General features: G+C 47.8%; 1 protein-coding gene across 5 annotated transcripts in view; it reads right to left on the bottom strand.

Moving 5' to 3' along the window:
• Positions 1–25,133, bottom strand: part of C2CD3 (C2 domain containing 3 centriole elongation regulator) — a 58,818-nt gene that overhangs the window by 15,441 nt on the left and 18,244 nt on the right. For 3 of the 5 annotated variants that reach the window (XM_081909507.1, XM_081909506.1, XM_081909503.1), the window contains 16 exons: positions 24,070–24,221; positions 21,463–21,706; positions 19,760–19,937; positions 18,412–18,598; positions 17,391–17,563; positions 16,161–16,284; positions 15,669–15,937; positions 14,134–14,223; positions 13,363–13,983; positions 11,723–12,022; positions 9,307–9,445; positions 7,570–7,634; positions 4,413–4,618; positions 3,909–4,039; positions 2,737–2,901; positions 1,310–1,518 (listed from right to left, as the gene is read on the bottom strand). In XM_081909507.1, coding sequence (XP_081765633.1) covers positions 1,310–1,518; positions 2,737–2,901; positions 3,909–4,039; positions 4,413–4,618; positions 7,570–7,634; positions 9,307–9,445; positions 11,723–12,022; positions 13,363–13,983; positions 14,134–14,223; positions 15,669–15,937; positions 16,161–16,284; positions 17,391–17,563; positions 18,412–18,598; positions 19,760–19,937; positions 21,463–21,706; positions 24,070–24,221 — 3,253 coding nt within the window. The remainder of the gene's footprint in view (positions 1–1,309; positions 1,519–2,736; positions 2,902–3,908; positions 4,040–4,412; positions 4,619–7,569; positions 7,635–9,306; positions 9,446–11,722; positions 12,023–13,362; positions 13,984–14,133; positions 14,224–15,668; positions 15,938–16,160; positions 16,285–17,390; positions 17,564–18,411; positions 18,599–19,759; positions 19,938–21,462; positions 21,707–24,069; positions 24,222–25,133) is intronic. The other 2 variants (XM_081909505.1, XM_081909504.1) reach the window with 2 other exon arrangements.

Genomic DNA, 25,133 nt, shown 5'->3' on the forward strand with positions numbered 1-25,133 from the left:
AGCAGGAAAGTCTTTTGTTTTGTTGCTAGGTGAAGCCTCAGTTCCTCTGAGCGTTCGAAAATTGGCACTCATCCGGCTGAGGGCAAGATTAAAAGGAAAACAAAAAGGTCACTGGAAAAAGAAAGAGCTCAAAGAGAGATCTGGGGACAAGATGTGATGGTAACATGTTGTGGGAACAAAAGCAGAAAACAGTAAGGGAAAGAGCGTCAGGGTTGCTTGAGGTGTAACTTTGTTCCAACATAGGGGCTCATTCCTGAGTTGGAAAAAGCAGCATGTGGAGCGGTTTTGAGAAAGGGTTTTAGAGAAGACCACTTAACTAAAAAAAACCCAAGCAATCCCACAATGATTGTGGAGGAGAAAGAAACAAGCGGAAAGGCAGGGAAACAGGAGCAAAGAGTCTGGTAATCAAAGTGGTTGTAGTAAATGGCAAGGAAAGTTTTGCCAACTTCCCACTCCTGTTTCCCCCCCCCCTCTCTCTCTCTCTCATCTTCTCAGGGCTGTTTCTGAATGGGACGATACGTTCCATTTCATTTTTCATTTCACTTTGTATATCGCCTTTCTATATTACTATACATAAGGTAGTTTACAGGGACGCGGGTTGCGCTGTGGGTTAAACCACAGAGCCTAGGACTTGCCAATGAGAAGGTTGGCAGTTTGAATCCCCACGCCGGGGTGAGCTCCCATTGCTCGATCCCTGCTCCTGCCAACCTAGCAGTTCAAAAGCACGTCAAAGTGCAAGTAGATAAATAGGTCCCGCTCCGGCGGGAGGGTTCGCTGCTCTGGTTCACCAGAAGCGGCTTAGTCATGCTGGACACATGACCTGGAAGCTGTATGCTGGCTCCCTCGGCCAATAAAGCGAGATGAGCGCTGCAACCCCAGAGTCGGCCATGATTGCACCTAATGGTCAGGGGTCCCTTTACTCTTTACCTTTAAGCTAGTTTACAAGCTGAAAACAACAACATAGACAATATAAGTGGATAAGGCAGGAAGATGGAGGCAGGAGCAACAGCTGAGTCATGCTTCCTGTTCCCCATGCACTCTTCTATTTCATTTGAAACCAACATTGTGCAGCACCCTGCCCACCATGAACAGGTGCCCCATACACTTTCATTGGGCTCCGCAGAGCTTTACCCTGCACAGATTCATCTATCAACGTACTCCTTTGCCCTCCCTGTCTCCGTCCCTCCTCTGCGCCTTCTGCTAGGCTTCTCCATTTGCCTGAAGTGGTCTTCTCCTCTCTGCCTGTCAAGCTGCATCCTCCCCTCCTCCCATTACTGCCACCCCCCAACCCCCAATTCCAACATCTCACCAGCAATCAGGCTGCTGACTTGAGAAACCAGGTGACTGGATTTCTCCAGCAGATGGCGTCCTTCCGAATCTGCCACCATGGAGGCGGGGCTTTGGTGACTGGCGCCCAGATCATCCGTGTTTCTCCGTGGAGAACCCAAGTCGGGGTGAGGTTTGGTGAGCTTTTGACCGAAGTACCTCTGAATCTCATCCAGCTCACTCAGGTTTTTCCTGGAAGGGAAGAGATGTCAGAGAGAAAGCAGAGCCCTGTCACATAAAGGGCCTTATGTGCAGCAATGGGTAAGCAGTTGGAGGTCAAAATCCATTTTATTTTCCACTTCCTTAGCGAATCCTTTTGCCCTTGGGTCTCAGTTCTAGTTAGGTCTTAACAGGGGCTATGTCCCAGAACCATAGCTGTCAACATTTTCCTTTTTTTAAGGGAAATTCCCTTATTCCGAATAGGATTCCTCACAAGAAAAGGGAAAAGTTGACAGCTATTCCCAGTAGTGATGTATGGAAGTGAAAGCTGCACCATAAAGAAGGCTGATCGCCAAAGAATGGATGCTTTTGAATTCTGGTGCTGGAGGAGACTCTTGAGAGTCCCATGGACTGCAAGAAGATCAAACCTCTCCATTCTGAAGGAAATCAGCCCTGAGTGCTCACTGGAAGGACAGATGCTGAAGCTGAGGCTCCAAGACTTTGGCTACCTCATGAGAAGAGAAGACTCCCTGGAAAAGACCCTGATGCTGGGAAAGATGGAGGGCACAAGGAGAAGGGGACGACAGAGGACGAGATGGCTGGACAGTGTTCTCAAAGCTACCATCATGAGTTTGACCAAACTGTGGGAGGCAGTGGAAGACAGGAGTGCCTGGCGTGCTCTGGTCCAGGGGGTCACGAAGAGTCGGACAGGACTAAACGACTAAACAACAACAGCACGCCCAGAACCCTTTTGCAATGCCAGGAGTTAGCTCTGGCCCCCCTGGATTCAAAGCAGAGTGCCACCTGCCTTCTCCTTGCCACTGAACAACCAGAGTCAGCTGAAGGGAGATCTGGGGTCAGAGGCACGAGGCCCCTGGATATCAAACAGTGGAGAAAGCCTGCAGAAAGGTTGCCTTCTTTGTGGGCTCCTGTAGAGGCATCTGCTTGGCCACAGTGGGAAACAGACGGCTGGGACTAGACAAGCTTTTGGCCTGACCCAGCTGCAGGCACTCCTGATGTGGAATTCAAAAGCACCAACTTTCAGCACCAGCTTTCAGCTCCATCAATGACCATCTCGCCTGCAACCAGGGAACATCCTAAGCTCCTCCTCTCCACACTGCAAGCCTGCAAAGCATTTTGCTGTGATTTGGTGCGGAGGTGTTTTTGGGAAGAGCTATCATATTATTTTCTAACAGAGCTCCTGCTGACACAGAGCGTTTTGCCGTCCTGTCACCTGCAACGTGGCTTTACCTGAGAGTTCTGAGAAGGGAAGTGCGTGAGGAATGGGAAAGGGAATCCAGCCTTCCCAACTGGGACGTGCTGCTTTCTGCCTGCTGCAGCGACTCGTGGAATCGGCGGATGTTCTTCACGTGCTCTTCATGACGGGGCATCTGGGACCCCAAGGACCCAGTCCTGCAAAAGGAAGAAACACTGTTAGTGATTCTCTGCTCCATGCTTCACCTTCCACCACTCTTGCTCAAGGGGCAATAATATCTTTCTCTCCATTTCTAAAGATTCAAACACCTTACGCACAAAATCACAGCTCAGTACACCACACTACTTTCTCTGGAAAAACCACCCCCCTAGTTCCATGCTCAAAATCATTAAGGATCCCCTTCACTTAGAGAGGCCTCCTTTGAAAGCATGCGGATGTCAACACGGGGCTGAACACAGGCAGATCTTTCAGCCTTTCCTTATCAGATCTTTGACTTCTCCTTGTGGTTCTCCTTTGGCCCCTGCCCAGTTTGCTGGTTATTCTTTTGGAACATGGTACACAGGAAATAACCTTGCTGTTGGAAGTGGGTGTAAAGGTAAATACAGTGGTACCTTGGTTCTCAAACTTAATCCGTTCTGGGAGTCCATTTGACTTCCAAAACCAAGGTGTGGCTTCCGATTGGCTGCAGGAGCTCAAGAGGAAACCACATCAGATGTTTGGCTTCCGAAAAATGATGTTTGGCTTCCGTAACACTTACTTCTGGGTTTGTGGCATTTGGGAGCCGATTTGTTCGTCAACCAAGCCGTTCGAGAACCAAGGTACCACTGTAACTATTTAAGTTTTTTTAAGGGGGGGGGGAAATGGGGCAGCGTCCCTCCAGCACTGAAGACGTGGAGTGCACAGTCCACAAACATTAAATAAAACATGTCTAGCTAAACACACAGTATTGGCACTGAGGGGTTGGAGAACAGATGAGTTCTCAGTCAGCAGTGATGTTACAGGTGCTCTCCAAGAGGTTCCCGTGGAGCACATGGAAACGCCATAAATATGCTGAAGGCTGGTGGGAGGCAACAAAATAGTGATGTTTGAGTGCTTTGGGAAGTGTGGCAGCCGCACCGTGGAAGGTAATCTTGGCAAATAATATCTGAAACAATTACACAGTTACTTCACAGCCCCCTCTCATTTGCCCCCCCCATGTTATTCTCACCTCTCCAGACTGGTGGCATCAGTGCCCTTCAATGGGGACTTTAGATGTTCGCTGGTGCCTCTTGTGGAGAAGCTGGGGAACGCAGTGTACAAGTCCTGCGCTTGGAGGGCAAAAGAGCTGGTGGTTGGAATCTGCAACACAACAGAGAGGGAAACTGGAAGGAAGAAATATCTCTTGGGCTGAGCCAACATGCAGCTGTAGCTGCTCTGGAAGCCACAATTTCATTGGAATGAAAGCTTCCCCTCTAGCTTTCCTTCACAGAATGAATGAATAAGCCAGAACATCAAAGGGGATTGTAGATAAAACTACCACAGGCCTCTTGGGTTAGATTTTTTAATTTGTGCATAATATTTGCCCAACACCTGTGTCACGTTAGTGTGAGAAAGGCCATGTATTATTTCTGACAGCTGCATCCCACGACCCCTAAGCAGCCAATATGGAATATTTGCAGTAATTCTGTCAGTCCAGAAGTCAGAAACCTGAGAAACTGGGAAATGGACATACTGATGATCCTGAAGATTTGGTCTGGCTTCTTGCCTGTCTTTCTTCTTTGAGATGAGTTATATTTTCGAGGGGGGAAACGGCGACTTTGATCTGCCCCTGACACTGCCCGCTGAAGTCTGTGATGTTGTACCAGCCACAGACTAACTGGAAGCCGGAAAGGAGGGGGGAGAGATCCACAGAGGCAAATCCTATCACCCGTTCAACATCTGTAAAAGAAGAAGAGTTTGGATTTGATATCCTGCTTTATCACTACCCGAAGGAGTCTCAAAGCGGCTCACATTCTCCTTTCCCTTCCTCCCCCACAACAAACACTCTGTGAAGTGAGTGGGGCTGCGAGACTTCAGAGAAGTGTGACTGGCCCAAGGTCACCCAGCAGCTGCATGTGGAGGAGCGGGAAAGCGAACCCGCTTCCCCAGATTACGAGTCTGCTGCTCTTAACCACTACACCACACTGGCTCTCATATCAATGGTTGCCTCTCATCTGTAAGGAAAGCAGGGTGGAAAATACACAGGCGTCAGCCAGGAAAACATGGCCAAAAATCACACCTAACTAGCTGCAGTAGGTATGTCCAAAGTCCGTTTCGGGGGCCTAATCCGGCCTGCCGGTTTAATCTGGCTCAACAACTTCATCAAATCTGGCCCTCTTTGAAAAAAGTTTGGGCACCCCTGAGCTACAGTATACCTTCTTGTTCTCAGAGTGGCCAACCAGGTGTGCCTGGGAAGCTCACACGGAGAACATGAGTGCAGTCACACTCTTCTCTGATGCCAGAGGTTAAGTACACAGCCATCATGACCAGCAGCCACTGACGACTTTGAATTCCTCCATGAATCTGTCTGACCCGCTTTTAAAGCCATCCAAGTTGGTGGCCAACACTGCATCTTTAGGTCGCAAATTCCAATACAGTGGTACCTCGGGTTACATACGCTTCAGGTTACAGACTCCGCCAACCCAGACATAGTACCTCGAGTTAAGAACTTTGCTTCAGCCTGAGAACAGAAATCGTGCTCCGGCGGCACGGCAGCAGCAGGAGGCCCCATTAGCTAAAGTGGTGCTTCAGGTTAAGAACAGTTTCAGGTTAAGAACAGACCTCCGGAACGAATTAAGTACTTAACCAGAGGTACCACTGTATTAGTTATGCACTGTGCAAAGGAAGTTTTCCTGAATCTTCCACCACTGATCTTCAATGGATGCCCCCGGGCTTGAGCATTATGCAAGCAGGAGAAAACACCTCTATCCACTTTTATCCGCATCGTGTATGATTTTACGCACCTCTATCATGCTCCCCCCACCCCCATTTTTCCTAATCTAAAAAGCATTTTGCACAGTCGCCCACAGCCTTAAGGCACACACTCTCTGCAGAGGAAGGCATTCCGAGTGAAATCTTCTTGTGTGGAATTTCACACTGCCCAATATTCTGCCCCTGGCTGTGGTATTCCTTCATGTCCAAGAGGAAAGAGCACAACATCACCACCCCATGATCCTGAGCCTTGCTACTGGTTTTGGGGGAATACAATTCTAAAATACCTGGATAAAAAGGGTGAATAAATATATCCAACATAACCATCTCTTGGGTGGGCAAGGCTTTGGAAAAGAAATCACCTGAGTGCCCCCATGCAGAGAAGGAAACAAACAAGCCCCAAGGCTGTCTGAATGCAGCCCCCAAATTAGGGCTGTTTGTATACTGTACGTTCTTCTATCTCTGCCCATTGCCAGCTGGCCTCTGAATATTCAAGGACATTGAAAGGAGACTTGCTGCAGTTTTTCTTTGAAACAATCTGTCTGTTTTTCCCCTTCCCTGCACGGATGCCGGTGCAAACAAGAAACAGCCATTCCTTCTGGCAAACACAAAAGTAACCATTGTTTGGATTATCTCCTGCAAGCGGATTTTGGCATTCTGGAGCAAAGCCCTGAGGGAGTTCAAATTCTTTTCTCGAAGCGCACAGACCTGCAGGCATTTGCCAGACCCCAATATCTGAGATGAGGCAGAACCTGAGGTTGTTGGAAGTGGGAGAACCTGTCAGGAACAGATGCAATCGTGCACAAGAGCTGCACATATTAAGGCCGCGGGGAAAGGATGAAGAGCCATGAAGGGAATAAGAGGACCCTGCCTCATGGGGCATTTGGAGTCACTGTGTTAAGAATTAGAAACTTGATTTGGCTTTGTTTTATTTAAACCAAACTTGGCGGGGAGTGACTGATGAAAATCCCTGCATGCCTATCTCTCAGGTGACAGTTGTGGCCAGGAGCGCATTGCCTAACTTAGTCTGGGTGGGCCCATTCCTGATAAGGGTAGACCTGACCACAGTGACACATGCCTTCCTTGCATCTACCTTTGAAGAGTCTTGGAAGCACCAACTACAGTCATACCTCATGTTACATTTGCTTCAAGATACGTTTTTTCAGGTTGCGTCCCGCGGCGACCCAGAAGTACCGGAAAGGGTTACTTCTGGGTTTCACCGCTCGTGCATGCGCAGAAGTGCCAAATTGTGCTGTGCACCTGTGCAGATACGGCGCTTCAGGTTGCGGGCTTTTCATGTTGCGAATGGGCCTCCGGAACGGATCCTGTTCGCAACCAGAGGTACCACTGTAGTCCTGAATGCAGCAGTGAGGATGCTGTGGGTGCTGGCTTACAGGATCCTACCACTCCTGTCCTGATACCTATTTGCTTCTGGGCACGATGCAAAGCATCCAACAGGTGTGTCTTCTTAGAACACATACATGAAAACAGCCTGCCAGGTTAGGTCCAAGCCCTTTACCATTACAGTGGTACCTCGCAAGACGAATGCCTCGGAAGATGAAAAACTCGCAAGACGAAAGAGTTTTTCGTTTTTTGAGTTGCTTCGCAAGACGATTTTCCCTATGGGCTTGCTTTGCAAGACGAAATATCTTGCGAGTTTGTTTCCTTTTTCTTAAAACCAGGGTGCATCCGAGCTTCGCAGGACAAAAAATCCGCAAGACGAAGAAACTCGCAGAACGAATTAATTTCGTCTTGCGAGGTACCACTGTAGTTTAGTTGGAAAGAGCTCAACAGTCCACCCAAGTGAAATGAAAAGGCTTCCTGGTCCTCCGCTGCGTAAGGCACTTTATTAACAGTTCCCCTTGGTATAGAGCTTGGGGGTTGTTGGCTATACGGTAACTGCATTTGAAGAATAATACCTGCTTTGTGCCAAACTTTAAAGACCAGAGTTTGCTGAGGATCCAACAGAAGCTCTTTGGAGAGTCTGTCAAGAAGAAGAAAAAGTCAGAAATGCGCCTTGATCGTGGTCGGATGAAACATTGCCGAAATTCAAGTTACATGTCATATGGAAAACTCTCCCTGAGGTATGAGAACGTAGGAACTTAGGAAGCTGCCCTAAACTGAGTCAGACCATTGCCCCATCTTGCCCAGTGCTGCCTACACTGACTGGCAGCCGCTCTCCAGGGTTTCAGGCATGAGGGTCTCACAGCCCAGCATGGAGATGCCAGGGATTGGAGCTGGGACCTTCCGCAGGCAAGGCAGCTGCTGCTCTAACCACTGAGCTATAGCCGCTTCCCAAATACATATGGGGGTATGTGTGAATAGGTAGGCATGGGTGGCAGCAGCAGGGCCCATGCGCCTGAAAACTGGTGTGTACATTTTGTTTTTGTTTTTTAAAAAAATATTTATTGGAGTTTAACAATTACAAAGAAAATAAAACAAACAGTAATAATAATAATAGAAAAGATTACAATACTTCAAAAATACAAGAAAATACCCTGCTAAGAAAAAAACAAAACCCCAAAAACAATACAGCCAAGAAATAACATTTAAAAACAATAACATCCATATTTTCATATCTTTATCTTTCATTTACTTATTTCCATGACTTCCTCACGCCTCCCTTTTTGTATTCTTAATTCATAATTGTTTCAGCAAGTCCTTTCCCTCTTTCTCAAATTCTTTCCCCATAATTTATCTTAACGCAATTTAACCTTAAATTTTACACTTTAACCCATTAACAATCCATTTTAACTTAATTCTTTATAACCTTTCTGCTAAGACCATGTAGGTTCATTCCAGCGAAAACTGGTGTGTACATTTTGACACTTCTGACTTTTGCTTAGAAGGTAAAGGTAAAGGACCCCTGGACGGTTAAGTCCAGTCAAAGGCGACTATGGGGTTGCAGCGCTCATCTCGCTTTCAGGCTGAGGGAGCCGGCGTTTGTCCACAGATAGCTTTCTGGGTCATGTGGGCAGCAGGACTAAACCGCTTCCGGTGCAATGGGACACTGTGATGGAAACCAGAGCGCATGGAAACGCTATTTACCTTCCTGCCACAGTGGTACCTATTTATCTACTTGCACTGGTATGCTTTTGAACTGCTAGGTGGCAAGAACTGGGACAGAGCAACAGGAGCTCACTCTGTCGTGGGGATTCAAACTGCCTACCTTCTGACTGGCAAGCCCAAGAGGCTCAGTGGTTTAGACCACAGTGCCACCCGTGTCCCCTTATAACCCCTTAATCCTCATCCTTGAGCAAAACTAAACCTAACTTATTCTACCCCCTTCCTATTACTGTCATAGCTGTGGAAAGATTTAGATTGCAAGTTCTTTGGGGCAAAAGATTCTCTCTCTAAAGCACAATTCTGTTGGGTGGTGCTATATAAATACTGCTCCTAATTGGTACTTGCAGTGCATTTTTGCCTCCTAATGGGAGTGCTCTTGTTCAGGGTTTATTGATTTCTAAAAATTTACGTACCACTTGATTGCAAGCACACAAACCAACAAAACCCCCCAAATGTGTAACATGCATTTCTGTTGTTTTGACTGGAGAAATCCCTCCCTGTGTAGGAAGCCTGCTATCCCAACTGATTGTCTGCATAGCAGATGATGGGGCTTCTGAGATTCTCATTTGTTAAAGGGTTACACCGCATACCTGGTCTGCTGCTGAAAGTCCCAAACAGGTGAGTCGGAATTTTCAACTATTTCCGTGGCAACGGGATTATCGGCATCGGCAGCGACAAAGGACACGTAGCTACTGGGTGCCACGACCCCACGTTCCGTGAGAGGACTCCCTGAAAAACAAGTTGGGCAGGTGTTGGCTTGGTCTGAAGTTATGAGAACGGAGGAAACTTTGGGAGGTACCACAGAATGCAGAGTCTCCCCAGAAGAGCCACAATCCATGAGGCCAAAGGAAAGGGCACTTCCAGATGGTTCTGGGGGAATGACTCCATGATCCCGGGTTCCTGTGAGCCTGCCAGGCGGGCAAGCACACCCTTGCAACTGGCAATGCGAACGAGAAGCAGGAGGCTGAGGGCACCAAAGCCCCATCGCTCACATGCTCATGCACAGGCGTGTTTGGACAATAAGCAATCTTGGGAGAAGATTGGCTTGGCAGCAGCTAGACTGGTAACTGGCAGTAGCCACCTGGACCATATAACACCGGTCTTAAAGGATCTTCACTGGCTCCCAGTACATTTCCAAGCACAATTCAAAGTGTTGGTGCTGACCTTGAAAGCCCTAAACGGATTTGGCCCAGGAGACCTGAATGAGATTCTCCACCCCCATCGCTCAGCCCGGACTCTGAGGTCCTCCTCCGAGGGTCTTTTGCTGATTCTCTCACTGCGAGATGCGAAGTTACAGGGAACCAGGCAGAGGGCCTTCTTGGTAGTGGCGCCCTCCCTGTGGAATGCCCTTCTTTCAGATGTCAAGCAGATAAAGAATTACAGAAAACACCTGAAGGCAGCCCTGTTTAGGGAAGTTTTTAACGCTTGATGTTTTTATTATGTTTTTAGATATGCTGTAATCCACCCAGAGGGACTGGGGAAACCAGCCAGATAGGAGATGATGATGATGAATGTTCTGGGTGATAGGTCTTTGTAAGGCCCACTGTCTTACCCCAAGGGGAAAATGCAGAGGGAAAGTGCAAATATAGAATTTGCTGAATGTTTAGAAATGCTTGCAATATAATACACAAGACTGGCCTTTAGGAACTGCCAGAGAGACCGAGGGTTCTTTGGTGCAAGAGAACGGACAAATAAAAGGCTCCCCTCCCCGATTACTATAATCTCTTTCATGGCTGGAGCAGGACTAGAGCTTACCAGCCCCCCAACCTGGGACTGTTTATCTCAAAAGCATGGGAAGAAGCCTGTGAGAATAGAGATTAGCTAATTGTTTAATTGGCTTGACCTAGTTTGCTCAGCACAAAGTCGCTGCTGTGCACCCGCAGAACAACAAGGTCACCCTCTGGGAAGGGCCTCAATGCCGTTTCAGAGACAGAAACAATGTGGAACATGAATCCCAGGAAAGTTTCCTGGGAAGGTGCTGATGCAGAGCCCAAGGCTGCCCAAATCAAGATCGGGACAAAGGGCATGTTGATGGCAGTTCTTTCGGAAAGCAAATTCCCTTCCAGAACACTTCCGCCCAAACTCCTGTTACCGATATCTAAATTGCTGGCTTATTTATTTATCCCCCTGCCCTCAGAGCTATTCACTCCAAAATCCTTTCTGAAGCAGCTTATGTATAAGATCAATAACATCAGCAGCAAACACTGAGCTCCTTCTTACAATCTAAAAAGACACTAACAGAAGGAAAAATCATTATTTTACACAGAACTTTCTCCTTAACGAAGACTTATTACAGCGTGAATAATTTCCTGGGAGCAGACTGCACCTTTTCATTTTAAAAATGCACGCACTGGGAACAGTTCTTAGGGTGAACCGGATGTGCTCATGTAACAGATTAGTTGTTTATGCTTTTTCCAATGTTTAATTGTCAAGTCACCCTGATAATGGGTGGAATTCAACTACAGTGGTACCTCGGGTTAAGTACTTAATTCGTTCCAGAGGTCCGTTCTTAACCTGAAACTGTTCTTAACCTGAAGCACCACTTTAGCTAATGGGGCCTCCTGCTGCTGCTGCGCTGCAGGAGCACGATTTCTGTTCTCATCCTGAAGCAAAGTTCTTAACCAGAGATACTATTTCTGGGTTAGCGGAGTCTGTAACCTGAAGTGTATGTAACCTGAGGTACCACTGTAATGTGTCCCGTAAGCAGAAGCACAGTGTAGGGACCTCCACTCGTGAAGTGGGGCGGTTTTCCTCAACTCTCCTCCGTCTGACACTGGCTTAGGATGGTATAAATTCTGGAACAGTGCAGGGAGAGAAGAGGGGGGAATCATTTTGTCTGGAAAACTGAAATGTTTGCCTTGACAAAACAATCACCTTGTTCAATTCCTCCTGGTGTTTTTAAGGGTGAATATAAACCTAAGCAAACAAGTAACACAGGCCATCAGCTTTATGTCCCGTTTGTGGGATTTCCAACCTAGACCCCAGGGAGCCCAGAGTTTTACTCACCTTTTAAGCTCAAGTGCATGGCCCTTTCCACAAGGATGCTGACGGCAAATGTCTGCTCATGACCCACTGTGTGGGGAGACTCCTTGGATGGTTTCTCGCTGAGGGTTTCCACAACGGAGGTCTGATCAGGTTTCAAATCTTGCTCAGGCTCCTTCCGTCTTTCCTCATGGTCACTGATGCCACTGCTGCCATCTTCGGAAACATCAGGTCTGGAGGGGCTTTTGGGAGCTGCCACAATGTGGATTCGCACGGCGGCTCCCAACAAGTTTGAAGAATTGCGCCGGAACAAGGGGAAGACACCTGCAATGATGGGAGAAGGCACATTTCAAGAAGGAGAAGAGAGGCTGGGGGCCAAGTGCCTGGTTCTGTAATCTCCTCTGAGATCTTGCTGGTATTAAAAAAACTCTCCCGGTATGCCCCATGGAGGACCTTAAGGTCCATAAATAGCAACACACTAGAGGTCCCGGGCCCTAAGGAAGTCAGATTAGCCTCAACCAGAGCCAGGGCCTTTTCAGCACTGGCTCCGGCCTGGTGGAACACTCTGTCTCATGGGACCAAGGCCCTGCGGGATCTGATTTCTTTCTGCAGGGCCTGTAAGACAGAGTTCTTCCGCCTGGCCTTTGGCTTGGAATCAGCTTGATCCCCTTCCCCTCTTTCCTGTGATGGAACTCCTATTTGGGGACTTCCCTGGCTTTTTTCTGGCCCATGTAGGACCAGTCTGGATAGTTAGCCTTGGTGAAGACTTGACGTTTTCATCCCCCCCAAAAGTTTTGAGTTTCCATTGAAATGAAGCTGTATTTTAATATTTTAATGTTGTATTTTAATCTTGCTTTTAAGTTGTATTTCAATCACTTTGTTTTATATCGGGTGTTAACCGCCCTGAGCCCGGCTGGGGAGGGCGGGGTATAAATAAAAGTTATTATTATTATTATTGTTGTTGTTGTTGTCACGAAGAGTCGGACATGACTAAACAACAACAATTATTATTTAATTCATTCATTTGTTGCCTCCCACTCCTGCTCAGGCAAAAAAGTGTGGGCAGCTTCCCTTTCCACCTAGGCTGGAGCCAGCCATCCCTGTTGGCCACCAGCACCAGGTGATCGAAAGTACAGTGGTACCTTGGGTTACATACGCTTCAGGTTACAGACTCTGCTATCCCAGAAATAGTACCTCGGGTTAAGAACTTTGCTTCAGGATGAGAACAGAAATCGTGCTCCAGCAGCGCGGCGGCAGCAGGAGGCCCCATTAGCTAAAGTGGTGCTTCAGGTTAAGAACAGTTTCAGGTTAAGAACGGACCTCCGGAACGAATTAAGTACTTAACCCGAGGTACCACTGTATGTGACTCTGAACATGGGAAGTTATTTCCTGCGTCCAGTGGACAGCGCTAGACCTCTCCTCCAATAAATTGTCCCCATACCTTTTGTAAACCATCTGAAGCGGCAGCCATCACCACATCTGTTGGTAGCAAACTCCATATGGTAAGTGGGTGTCGCATAAATATGCCAATAGGGGCACGGCTGTTACAATCTTTGCTTGGTGATGGGGTTAAAAAGGAAAATGCAAAGACTACGGGTTGGATGGCAATTGATGGATTGAGCCCCAAAGCTGCCCAACGCTTTTTAAGCTGCTAGTGAACATACCACTAACTGTCCTTTTCCCCCTTGAGCTCTCCCCGAGCGCGGCAAGGTCCACGTAGGCCGACCCAATCAGTCGATCGGTATCCAGCGGCCTCTCGGTGTTGCTCTCGTTCCCATAGGCTCGCCACGCCTGGACCTCCAGCCTCTCCTCCTTGAAGTACCACAGTAAGGCTTGGCTCAAGGGAAGATCCATTTCTTTGCTCTTCTTGAAGCTCACGGTCACGTGCTTCTGGTCTTCGGCTAATTTGGGCCTCCTAAGAGACGTCCACGTGGCTTCTTGGTCATACAGCTTATAGCGGAGGTAGCAATGGACGCTTTTGTTTAAGTGCGTCTCTCCTGCAAGTAGCACACACTGCACTGGTAGCCACAGCCGAGGGATGGAAATGGCCACGGCTGCAGTGTTTGGAGTAGGCTGGCATTCGCCCTCGCTGTCGTCCTGCTCAGTGCTGGCTTCCTTCAAATTCCAGCCTAAAAGTTTAGCCGCATCCAGGACACGCTGCCGGTCCCCAGGATGGGCAAAGGTGACAGAAAGCTCCAGGCCTCCAACTATGGTTTGCAGGATGTTTGCACAATGAGCAGGCACCAGATCCTCCGGCAGAGTTATTGGGAACCAGCCTCGGATACCTTTCACAGAGCACACACAGGAAAAGAGTGTCATTATCACCTTTCAATGGAAAGTGGGGGGGGGGGAGCAGAACATTTTCATTTACTGAGCACCTCCCTATCAGAAAGCGACTCTGTTACGTACACCAAAGGTAACACAGGTATCTTTACCTGATCTTCTGTTCAACAGGTCTCTGGTTGGAATCTTGGCAGTTCCCAGGAGGTAATCCCGCGAAGCCTGGGTTTTTGTTCCATATGGTGCTGTAAGATCAAAATGAAGGACATAGCATAAATATGAAATAAATAAAAAATCATTGTTCATCCATCCGGAAGGTATTCAAAATGGTCGAGTGTAGAAAAGGTGCAAGGGAAAAGCAATTCTTGCGCTACTGGCAATTGCCTTATTTTAGGATGGATCTATAAGATCGGATATGTGTGGGCAAAAATTGTCCTTCCTACAGCTGGGAGTTCTTTGAATCCTCTTTCATGTGGCTTCCCGTCTTTCCTCTCCTGCATACATAGTTGCTTAGGGACACAGGTGGTGCTGTGGTCTAAACAGCTGTGGTCGGCGGTTCAAATTCGTGTGATGGGGTGAGCTCCCGTTGCTCTATCCCAGTTTCTGCCAACCTCACAGTTTGAAAGCACACCAGTGAAAGTAGATAAATAGGTACCACTGCTCTGGAAGGCAAACGGTGTTTCTGTGCATTCTGGCTTCCGTCATGGTGTTCCATTGCACCAGAAGTGATTTAGTCATGCTGGCCACATGATCCAGAAAGCTGTCTGTGGACAAACGCCAGCTCCCTCGGCCTGAAGTGAGATGAGCACCACAACCCCACAGTCGCCTTTGACTGGACTTAATCGTCCAAGGGTCCTTTTCCTGACATAGTTGCTTATTTATGTGAAATGATTTCAGTTGCTATCCCTTGGAACTGGGCACATTTGCCGCAGTTAACTGTGGGGCAATTCTTTGGGGCAATTCTCTATGCTCAGTGGTTGGTTGTTCTATGAAGGGTAATTCCCTGTTCTGTCATTGGATGATAATCTACCACTGCTTCCTCATTCTTGGTGTACAAAGCCTAATGACTGGCAACCTAGGTAGATGAGTGGCATATAAATAATACAAATAATAATAATAATAATAATAATAATAATAATAATAATAATGTCATCACCACCACAAGCATCATGGCCTCCATTTCATCAGAACACAAACTGAAAAGCATGAAAGGAGCTCAAGTGATTTAGTCTAGGAAAGCTACATACAAATCCAGGAAATGAAGCACATATTGATCCCTTTGTAATGGAAATTGAGGGCCCCCAGTAAATGGACTGTTTGCTGGCTATAAGCTAGAAGGCAATCACTGGACTGGTCCCAAAGGCTGCCAGCTGCTGACTGTTCAAAGCCAATGTGTTGTGCTTTAAAAATACAGTAGAATATGGCAGCTGGGTGGCTAGAAAGAGCTGGTGCTTGCTGCCAGAGCACCATCTAAGCCCTGGAAATGTCTCTTGCACAAATCTGATGGAAGTTGATGGATGCTGTGCAAAAGAGCAGGTGGGAGTGCTGGGTGGGTTTGCTACCTAAGGGATCCTCCATTGGTAGCTCGTTGGGTCCACTCCCTTGCCCACCCAGCTCAGAGTGATGGCGTGATGCAGGTTCTGTCACCGGCACAGCTAAAGTATGGGCTGCCCCCGTGTATTTTACATACCTGAGTTCAGGCTCTTGTGAAAGACGGAAAAGACTATCTCCGAAATCTGCAACAGCTCCCCCAGGGAACAGGCTTCTCCACTGCTTCTCTGGACCACGAGGTTGCACGGGAACTCTGTGTGGTGCTCGAATTCTGGGCAGAAAGTGCGAGCCACGGCTCGGGTGTTGCGCCTCTCGGATTCGGGGAGGAAGGGCAGGTGCACGGAGACGTAAGCGTTCACTCCAACCTCTGCACTGCATTGGAGCGAAGGGTTCTTTTCTGCCACAGCTCTTAGCAAAGAGAAGAAAATATCCCAGAGACGCATATAAGGAGCGATTACAAAAAAATTAGACAGGCAAGCACATGGGTTTGTGTTGATTGTTCGTTGCCGTATTTAATAGGGGCAGGAAAGCAGGATGGCTGCCCTTATACAAACTATCTGGACCATCTAGCCTAGGGCAGTCAGCTCTGACTGGCAGCAGCACTCAACACACTCTTGGGCTGTGCGCTTACCTGGCTGCTGCCTGCAAACCGGATGCAAAGTGTATCTGAACAGAGATAGAAACTGCTTGAGCTGCCAGGATGCCTTCCGTCGCTTTCAGGGAGCGCCTGTATTTTACACTCACATCAAGAAAACCTGGGGAGAAGGGGAGGAAAAAGGAATAATTATTTAAGCTTTCCGTTGCTGAAACTGCAGGCAAGGTCTGCACGTGGCTGATGTGACAAGAAGTCATAGCTGAAGACCTTCCTGAAAACAGACACTCCGGTCCTTCTTGTCAACCACATGAAGGTTAATACTTGGAAGCATCTAAGGAAGGTAGAAAGGGGACACAGGTGGCGCTGTGATCTAAACTACAGAGCCTAGAGTTTGCCGATCAGAAGGTCGGTGGTTTGAATCCGAGCGATGGGGTGAGCTCCTGTTGTTCGGTCCCAGCTCCTGCCAACCTAGCAGTTTGAAAGAACGTCAAGTGCAAGTAGATAAATAGGTACCGCTCCAGCGGGAAGGTAAACAGTGTTTTCGTGCGCTGCTCTGGTTCACCAGAAGTGGCTTGGTCATGCTGGCCACATGACCCAGAAGCTGTCTATGGACAAACGCCGGTTCCCTCGGCCTCTAGAGCGAGATGAGCGCTGCAACCCCAGAGTCGTCTGCGACTGGACCTAATGGTCAGGGGTACCTTTACTTTTAAGGAAGGTAGAAACAGAATGATATGGAGGACAGAATGCAAGATGCTCTTTCTTAGCCTCAGGGTGGGACCTGACATCATAAGGTAAACACAAGGTTCCCCAATACCATGTTTGCCTTCTAATTCCAATGTGTGTGTGTGTGGTGGTGGTGGTGGGGATTTCAGGAGAGGCTGTATAACCAACTGGTCCTTCTTGCACCAATTCTTTCAACCCCTCTACCCTGGGCCTGTTTCCCCCCTTCCCCAGATAGCTATAAGACCAAAATTGGCTCAGCTGTGAGAAAAAACTGGAGGTCAAGAGAAAGACGAAGCCTTCCTGCCTCCACTTGATTTATCTTACACATACATACACACCCCACCCCTGTTTTACTGTTAATCTCCAAACCTGTCTGCTAATATAAGAAGTTCTGCCCTGTGTCACCTGTAAAATAGGACCTCCAGTACAGGATCACCAGGAAGGTGAAGCTCATTTAAAGTCCTGAAAAATTATGCCTTGCACTCCAGTATAGTAAAACCTGACCAAACTCCAGACTTGCTCTGGGCCAATGTCTTCTGTTACCTGAGGAACGGGGATGGGGTTCCCCTGCACTCTCAGTCCTTGGGATTAAGGGGAGACTGAAGGTCTGGATGCCCACGTCCTCTCGGTACTGCATGGTCACCATGGCACACAGGCGGGACAGCGGCAAGGTCCCCCTGGCTACCATCTGGTCTCGGACGTTAGGGTAGTAATACCTACAAGAAGAGATGAAACGGAAGTAAACGTTAGGGGTAAACCCTTCTGAATGCAAAGAGCCAACTGCAGCCATGTATTGTATCCCGACAGCCCCAGTCATAGGAAGCTGGTTTATGCCAGGTCATACTCCTTGTCCATCTAAAGCAAGGCTGCCTGCTCTGACTGGCAGCCAGCCGCTCTCCAGGGTCTCAGGGGAAAAGGGCCTCTCTCATCACCTGGCCCAGTTGCATGCAAACTCTTAAGGTTTTGTTACAGGATCAAAGAAATGAGTCTGAAAGGGATAATTCTGAGAGTGAAGAGATCAAGTACAGAGGACTCAATTCTTTTAGGACTTTCTGTGCCCCGCTTTGAGGAGGATCCTTCGCATGCTCATCCAATAATAATAATAATAATAATAATTTATTATACCCCGCCCATCTGGCTGGGTTTCCCCAGCCACTCTGGGCGGCTTCCAACAAAACACTAAAATACAATAACCTATTAAACATTAAAAGCTTCCCTAAACAGGGCTGCCTTCAGATGCCTTCTAAAAGTTTGGTAGTTATTTTTCTCTTTGACATCTGGTGGAAGGGTGTTCCACGGGGTGGGTGCCACCACCGAGAAGGCCCTCTGCCTGGTTCCCTCTACCTTGGCTTCTCGCAGGGAGGGAACAGCCAGAAGGCCCTCGGAGCTGGACCTCAGTGTCCGGGCAGAAAGATGGGGGTGGAGATGGTCCTTTAGGTATACTGGGCCAAGCCCTAACCACGGCTTGACGCCAGCAGAAAGGAGAGGTGGGTGTTTGCCTTGGCTGCGAGTGCTGCTAAGTAGGGGGAATTGTAGGGATGGCGAGAGACGCCAGAAGAAATACCTGCACCAGATTTCAAACTGGATCCCTCCTCCTCCTCCTCCTAAGCTCTGGGCAGAGAAAGAGCTGAGCAGCAGCCTTTGGACAGGGACATCAGCAGGGACCATCAAGGAGTGATGACGCTCGTCGCCAAAGTTGGGGTCAGGGACGCACAAGGTGGTTGTTGAGCGGAAAGGCTTTAACACAAGGCCTGAGGAGGTAAAGCAAAGCCAGAAAAGACCTGTGATGTAAGGGACAAGGACCCACGTGCCACCCAAGCCGACTCACTAGCCAAGAGGACCCAAGGCTGCTCCTACGGCTGTTATTCACATTAGGCCTGTCTTTGGGCATTCATATTGGCTTGTTTCAATAACAACAACAACAATTTATTATTTATATCCCGCCCATCTGGCTGGGTTTCTCCAGCCACTCTGGGCGGCTTCCAATGGAATATTAAAAACACAATACAGTATTAAACATTAAAAGCTTCCCTAAACAGGGCTGCCTTCAGATGTCTTCTAAAAGGCAGATAGCTGTTTATTTCCTTGACATCTGCTGGGAGGGAATTCCACAGGGCGGGTGCCACTACCGAGAAAGCCCTCTGCCTGGTTCCCTGTAACTTGGCTTCTCGCAGCAAGGGAACCACCAGAAGGCCCTCAGCGCTGGACCTCAGTGTCCGGGCAGAACAATGGGGGTGGAGATGGTCCTTTAGGTATACTGGGCCTTTGAGGCCGTTTAGGGCTTTCAAGGTCACCAATACTTTGAACTGTGCTCGAAAACATACTGGGAGCCAGTGTAGGTCTTTCTAGACCGGTGTTATATGGTCTCGGCGGCCGTTCCCAGTTACCAGTTTCTAAGCTCAGCCTGGCATGTTTGTGGGCCCTTGCTCATCCAGCACATTGACTTGGGCTGACAATGACGTTCAGCAGGTTGGGATGCTTGCAGTTGTCACTTCCTGTCTCTTGGCCACTTACTTTCTACATTCAGCTGAAGGGGTAGAGCAGCGGAACATATAGTATATCGGATGTGGGAGCTCTGTACCCTGGGGAGGCCAGCAGGCGATAACTCAGTTTTCTGGCAACATTCTCATGTGCAAGCTAGCCAGGAAGCGGTTCCATGCTCCAATCCTGTCCAATTACCCTCCAAACAGGAGTGGAGCCAGGTGCCCTGAGTGTAAAACCATCAGCAAGCAAGCCCTGGCAAGCAAGCCACTGCTGGGCCTATTATAGATAAGCAAACTTGTTTCATTTTGGAAGCTTGAATACATATTTGTCCATCACCATGGCACTCTAGCCACCATGGCACTCTAGCCACTTTGGTTCAGAAGCGGGGAAGAGCACCCGGAATATCCTGAAGGGCAAACGGCACTTACCATTCTCACAGAACTCTGTCCCATGCAGTACGTCGGACTCCTGAACGGGAAAGTGGTACTGCACATAACAGTCAGCCTCTCCCCAGACCGTGGACTGGAGGGGAGTGAGCCCTTTGACGCTCTCAATGTGGATCTCAAAAACATGCTCCATCATACCTTCCTTTTCTCTGCCTGACTGCAAAATAATAGACAAAATCCCTGTGAAAGAGGGGAATCCCTGTGGGGAGAGAGACCCCATCTCCAGTGAACAAAATGCCCAATCTCAGCATGTTCTGGGCAGATAATAATAATTATCTGAGCCAAAACTGGGCTCAGAGCGGCTAACATCAAATGTATAACACAACATAAAATCAGGCAATCAATTAAAATACATCCTAAAATCAGATCAGGATCAGAATAAAATCCAATCAGATGGCAACCCGCAGATTAGGGTTGGGGTAATAACCCACCATCATAATTTATTTCATAAAAATTATACACCAGCTGATTGTGAAAGCAAAACAAAACCTCAAAGCGGCTTATGAAAAGAAAGTAATGAAAATAACAAACAACAATATTTGAAACCATAAAAGCTCGCTTCAGTTTTCTAAACATCTGGGTAGGATGGTCTGAACAAAAAGGTTTTCACAACGTGCCAAAGAGAGGCACTGCAAAGGCATCTGTCTTATGTCCAGAGGCAGGGAGTTCCAGAGAGTAGATGCTATTGTACTAAAAGACTGATTGCTCACAAATGCGGGGTGATTTTGTATGGCACTTGCAACAGCGCCAGTTCTGCAAACTAAAGTGGTTGAGTGGGTGTATATTGGGTATAGTGATCTCACAGGTATACTGCAGGTTTGCCACACCTGTAAGACAATCACAATCACTAGCAATGACAAACCTAGACAGCATCTTAAAAAGTAGAGACAAAGGTCCGTATAGTAAAAGCTCTGGTTTTCCCAGTAGTGATGTATGGAAGTGAAAGCTGGACCATAAAGAAGGCTGATCGCTGAAGAATTGATGCTTTTGAATTATGATGCTGGAGGAAACTCTTGAGAGTCCCATGGACTGCAAGAAGATCAAACCTCTCCATTCTGAAGGAAATCAGCCCTGAGTGCTCACTGGAAGGACAGATCCTGAAGCTGAGGTGCCAAGACTTTGGCCACCTCATGAGAAGAGAAGACTCCCTGGAAAAGACCCTGATGTTGGGAAAGATGGAGGGCACAAGGAGAAGGGGACGACAGAGGACAAGATGGTTGGATAGTTTTCTTGAAGGTACCAGCATGAGTTTGACCAAACTGCGGGAAGCAGTGGAAGACAGGAGTGCCTGGCATGCTCTGGTCCAGGGGGACACGACTAAACAACACAAGACAATCACTGACGTATAAACACAACACAACACAAAACACACACACACACACACTTTAAATGTTCTAAACTCCTTCCCCATCAACACCACCCCAAGAACAAAGCTCTTGGAGACACAACCAGGTGCGGTCTCTGGTGGGTCTCTAAGCCAGGCACAGGCAAACTCTGCCCTCCAGATGTTTTGGGACTACAACTCCCATCATCCCTAGCTAACAGGACCAGTGGTCAGGGATGATGTGAGTTGTAGTCCCAAAACATCTGGAGGGCCGAGTTTGCCTATGCCTGCTCTAGGTGAAAAAAGTGCTAGTTTTGGGGGGCAGCCTCAGCAAACACAAAGATACGTTTGATGGAAATACCTTTGGAAGAGGCATGGCAAGAGAGTCCAGAGCATGTGGAGGGCGCATTGCCACAGGAGGTGCCATTCCTTCCTCGTTCTTGAGCCTCTGCAGTGCCGCGATCTGCTCTGCGGAGCCCATGGCCAGAATGACCTTCAGACTCCCCTTTTTGCTGCCGGTGAAGACGTCCACCACGGGCATGGAGCCATCTACAGCCAGCACCGGATACTGAGCCTGAAGCAGCAGATTGGAAATCTTGGGGTCTCTGGGAAGCGAGGGAGGGAGACAGTCATGCTATGTAAACTGCGTAGTGATTCCTGTTGACGCATGAAGTGGTGAATTAACTAACTAAAACACGCAGAAGAGTCCAATTTCCCTACCAATGATTCTCCTTGCCACCTTCGCATTTAGCAGAGACCGGCAACTTTTTCATGGAGGCTAGGCATTTTAAAATGCAGGAAAGCTGGGCTTCTATGAATTTGACATGCGAGATTATATTCTGTAGTTCATGCTGCAGTTCCTAGACTCTCTGCTCAAGCAACCTGCATACTTAATCTGATCTGTGAGCCTTCAAGGCCTCATCACTCATCTGAATGCTGCTGGATACCTGGGGGGAGCGTAAGTCCAGGGGAAGGGAGACCTTTTCCAGCTTTAAAAGGTAAAGGGACCCCTGACCATTAGGTCCAGTTGTGACCGACTCTGGGGTTGTGGCGCTCATCTCGCTTTATTGGCCAAGGGAGCCGGCGTACAGTCATGTGGCTAGCATGACTAAGTCGCTTCTGGTGAACAAGAGCAGCGCACGGAAACGTTTACCTTCCCACCGGAGCGGTACCTATTTATCTACTTGCACTTTGACGTGCTTTCAAACTGCTAGGAGCTGGGACCGAGCAACGGGAGTTCACCCCGTCACGGGGATTCGAACCGCCGACCTTCTGATCGGCAAGTCCTAGGCTCTGTGGTTTAACCCACAGCGCCACCCGCGTCCCTTTTTCCAGCTTTAGAGTCGTATTTTCTCATGGGCAACCTTTCCAAGGGTGGCTGCATGTCACACAGGAGAGGTGAGAGGCAAGAGTGGATGGAGGAAGTTGTGACGTGTTTTTGTATGGTAGGGCACGTTCCAGCCAGAGGAATTTTACTCACTGCTGGAATTCCCTCCATCATTTGTCAAATTGAATGACAGTTCAAGGGCAGCCAAGCCAGTCAAAAGCACTTGAGGAGGGCATGGAGCAATGGCCTTGCTGAGTGTGTGTGTCCTGACAGTGTGCCAAGGGGCTAGGAGGAATGCAGGGCCACATTTGACCCTCAGACTCTCAGTCCCCTTGGCTCAAATTCCCACTCAATCTTTCTGTGATTGTGTTTTCAGTTTATGTGCCATACTCTGGAACCTCAGGGTGAGAAATGCAAGAAACGGGAGTCCACGGATTACTCGCACATGAAGGTGGCAGGTGGTTGGTGGCAGGACCCTCTGAGTGAGAGGCAGGGAAGGGAAGGCCTTCCAGGGTGAGAGACCCCCTAGCCTTGGGAGTCCTCATAAGGAAGCTGGTCCTGGAGGAAGAACTGTTGAGGGGAGAGACTCCATCAGGCAAGGCCTTCTTCCACGTACCTAGCCCCACCTTCCAGTCTCTGCTTCTCAAATTGTATTGTATTATTTTATGCACTGTGGCTTGCCGTTGTGGTGTAGTGGTTAAGAGCGGTAGTCTTGTAATCTGGTGAACCGGGTTCGATTCCCCGCTCCTCCACATGCAGCTGCTGGGTGACCTTGAGCCAGTCACACTTCTTTGAAGTCTCTCAGCCCCACTCACCTCACAGAGTGTTTGTTGTGGGGGAGGAAGGGAAAGGAGAATGTTAGCCTCTTTGAGACGCCTTAAAAAGGGAGTGAAAGGCGGGATATCAAATCCAAACTCTTCTTCTTCTTTTATTGATTGTAGTTTCAACATTATTTATTGCAATTGTTAAGAGTGGGTTTCTGTTTAATTTTTATATGCTGATATTATTAGTTTATGCTATTCTAATGATTGTTCAATGTTACTTTATTTGATGTAGATTGCTTATTTTAAAGCCGTTTTATTATCACATTTTTGTATTGCATTAGATTGTTATAAGGTATACATTCCTTGATTCTTCAGCTTGTAAACCGACTTGAGTATTGTAAGATAGAAAGGCGGTATACAAATTAAAAGTGATGATGATGATAAGGAAGGAAAGCTCCCAGTGAGAGCTGAGAGGGTCCATGGCTTTCTGTGTGAGACAAGGGTTAACAACTAGTTTTGAAAGAAGACTATTTTCTCTTTCTCTGTTTTTGTTTAGATTATATATATGAGAAATGAAAGAAAAAAAATTAAACAAAGCAAACTGGGTGGTGGATGTTTTGGGCAGCATACTGCCCCTTAGCTTACTTTAGGATGAACTCACAGCAATATATCATATGTAGCCCAAGTCTGAGCCACTAAGATAGGGATGGAAATTAAAAATCACTGCCTGGAATTGATTTCTGGTTTTTTAATCTGACTTGGTGGGGGGGGGGCATTATCAGTGTTCCTTGAGCACTGAAAGAAGAAGAAAATTGAGTAAATATGCCACAACACAGTAAAATAAAAACAATTTTAAAAACAAAGAATGAGTTTTTACTTGAATGAAACGTAGAACTGATGCAGTGGAAGCTTCACCAGTCCTAGCAGGGCGTCTCCTCCCGGAATGCACACCTTGTTCCAGGCTTCTATGACCATCACATTGTTCTTCAGCCTCTCCAGATGTTTTGATGTCAGTGAAATAGGAGTTACCTAGAGATTTGATCAGACTCTTTGATCAGAGAAGCAGGCCTACACACACACACACACACACACACACACACAGCCCTTCATCTCAGCCTTTGCAAATATAAAAATAAAGAGGATGGCATGTAAACCAGCAAATCCACAGTAAACTGTCCTTGGACCCAATACAGCTAACGGGGGGGGGGGGGGGATTAAGTCCCCTTGCAAGCTTACCAGGTTTGATTCAGTTGCAGGTAAAATGTTTGCTGACAAGTTTTCCTTGTGAGGAAAAGAAAACGAGTTTCAAAAGTTGATTTTGTTTAGTGATGTTCTAGGCCAGGGGTCAGCAAACTTTTTCAGCAGGGGGCCGGTCCACTGTGCCTCAGACCTTGTGGGGGGGCGGACTATTTTTTTTGGGGGGGGGATGAACGAATTCCTATGCCCCACAAATAACCCAGAGATGAATTTTAAATAAAAGGACACATTCTATTCATGTAAAAACACGCTGATTCCCGGACCGTCTTCAGGCTGGATTTAGAAGACGATTGGGCCGGATCCAGCCCCCGGGCCTTAGTTTGCCTACTCCTGTTCTAGGCTGCCCCATAAAAGATGTGTTTCACACACTTTAATATTTGGTCACTCGTGGGGTTCTGTATGCGGGTGACTTGGGCATGCCTGAGCACCCAGAGAAGCATAGAATTGAAAAGTGGGCAGGGAACCCGAGGGTCAGGAATCACAGCTGGAGAATCCCCAACAGATGGTCATCCAACCTCTGCTTGAGAAGCTCAAAGGAAGGGGAGTCCACCGCCTCCTGAAAGAGACTGATCCACTTTCAAATAGCTCTTGCTGTCAGAAAGTTCTTCCTAATGTTTAGTCAGGATCTCATTTCTTGTAATTCTAATCTTACCCGAGCAAGCTCGCTCCATCTTCCAAATGACA

This window comes from Podarcis melisellensis (genome assembly GCF_964234715.1).
Source record: "Podarcis melisellensis genome assembly, chromosome: 4".
Classification (NCBI taxonomy): domain Eukaryota; kingdom Metazoa; phylum Chordata; class Lepidosauria; order Squamata; family Lacertidae; genus Podarcis; species Podarcis melisellensis.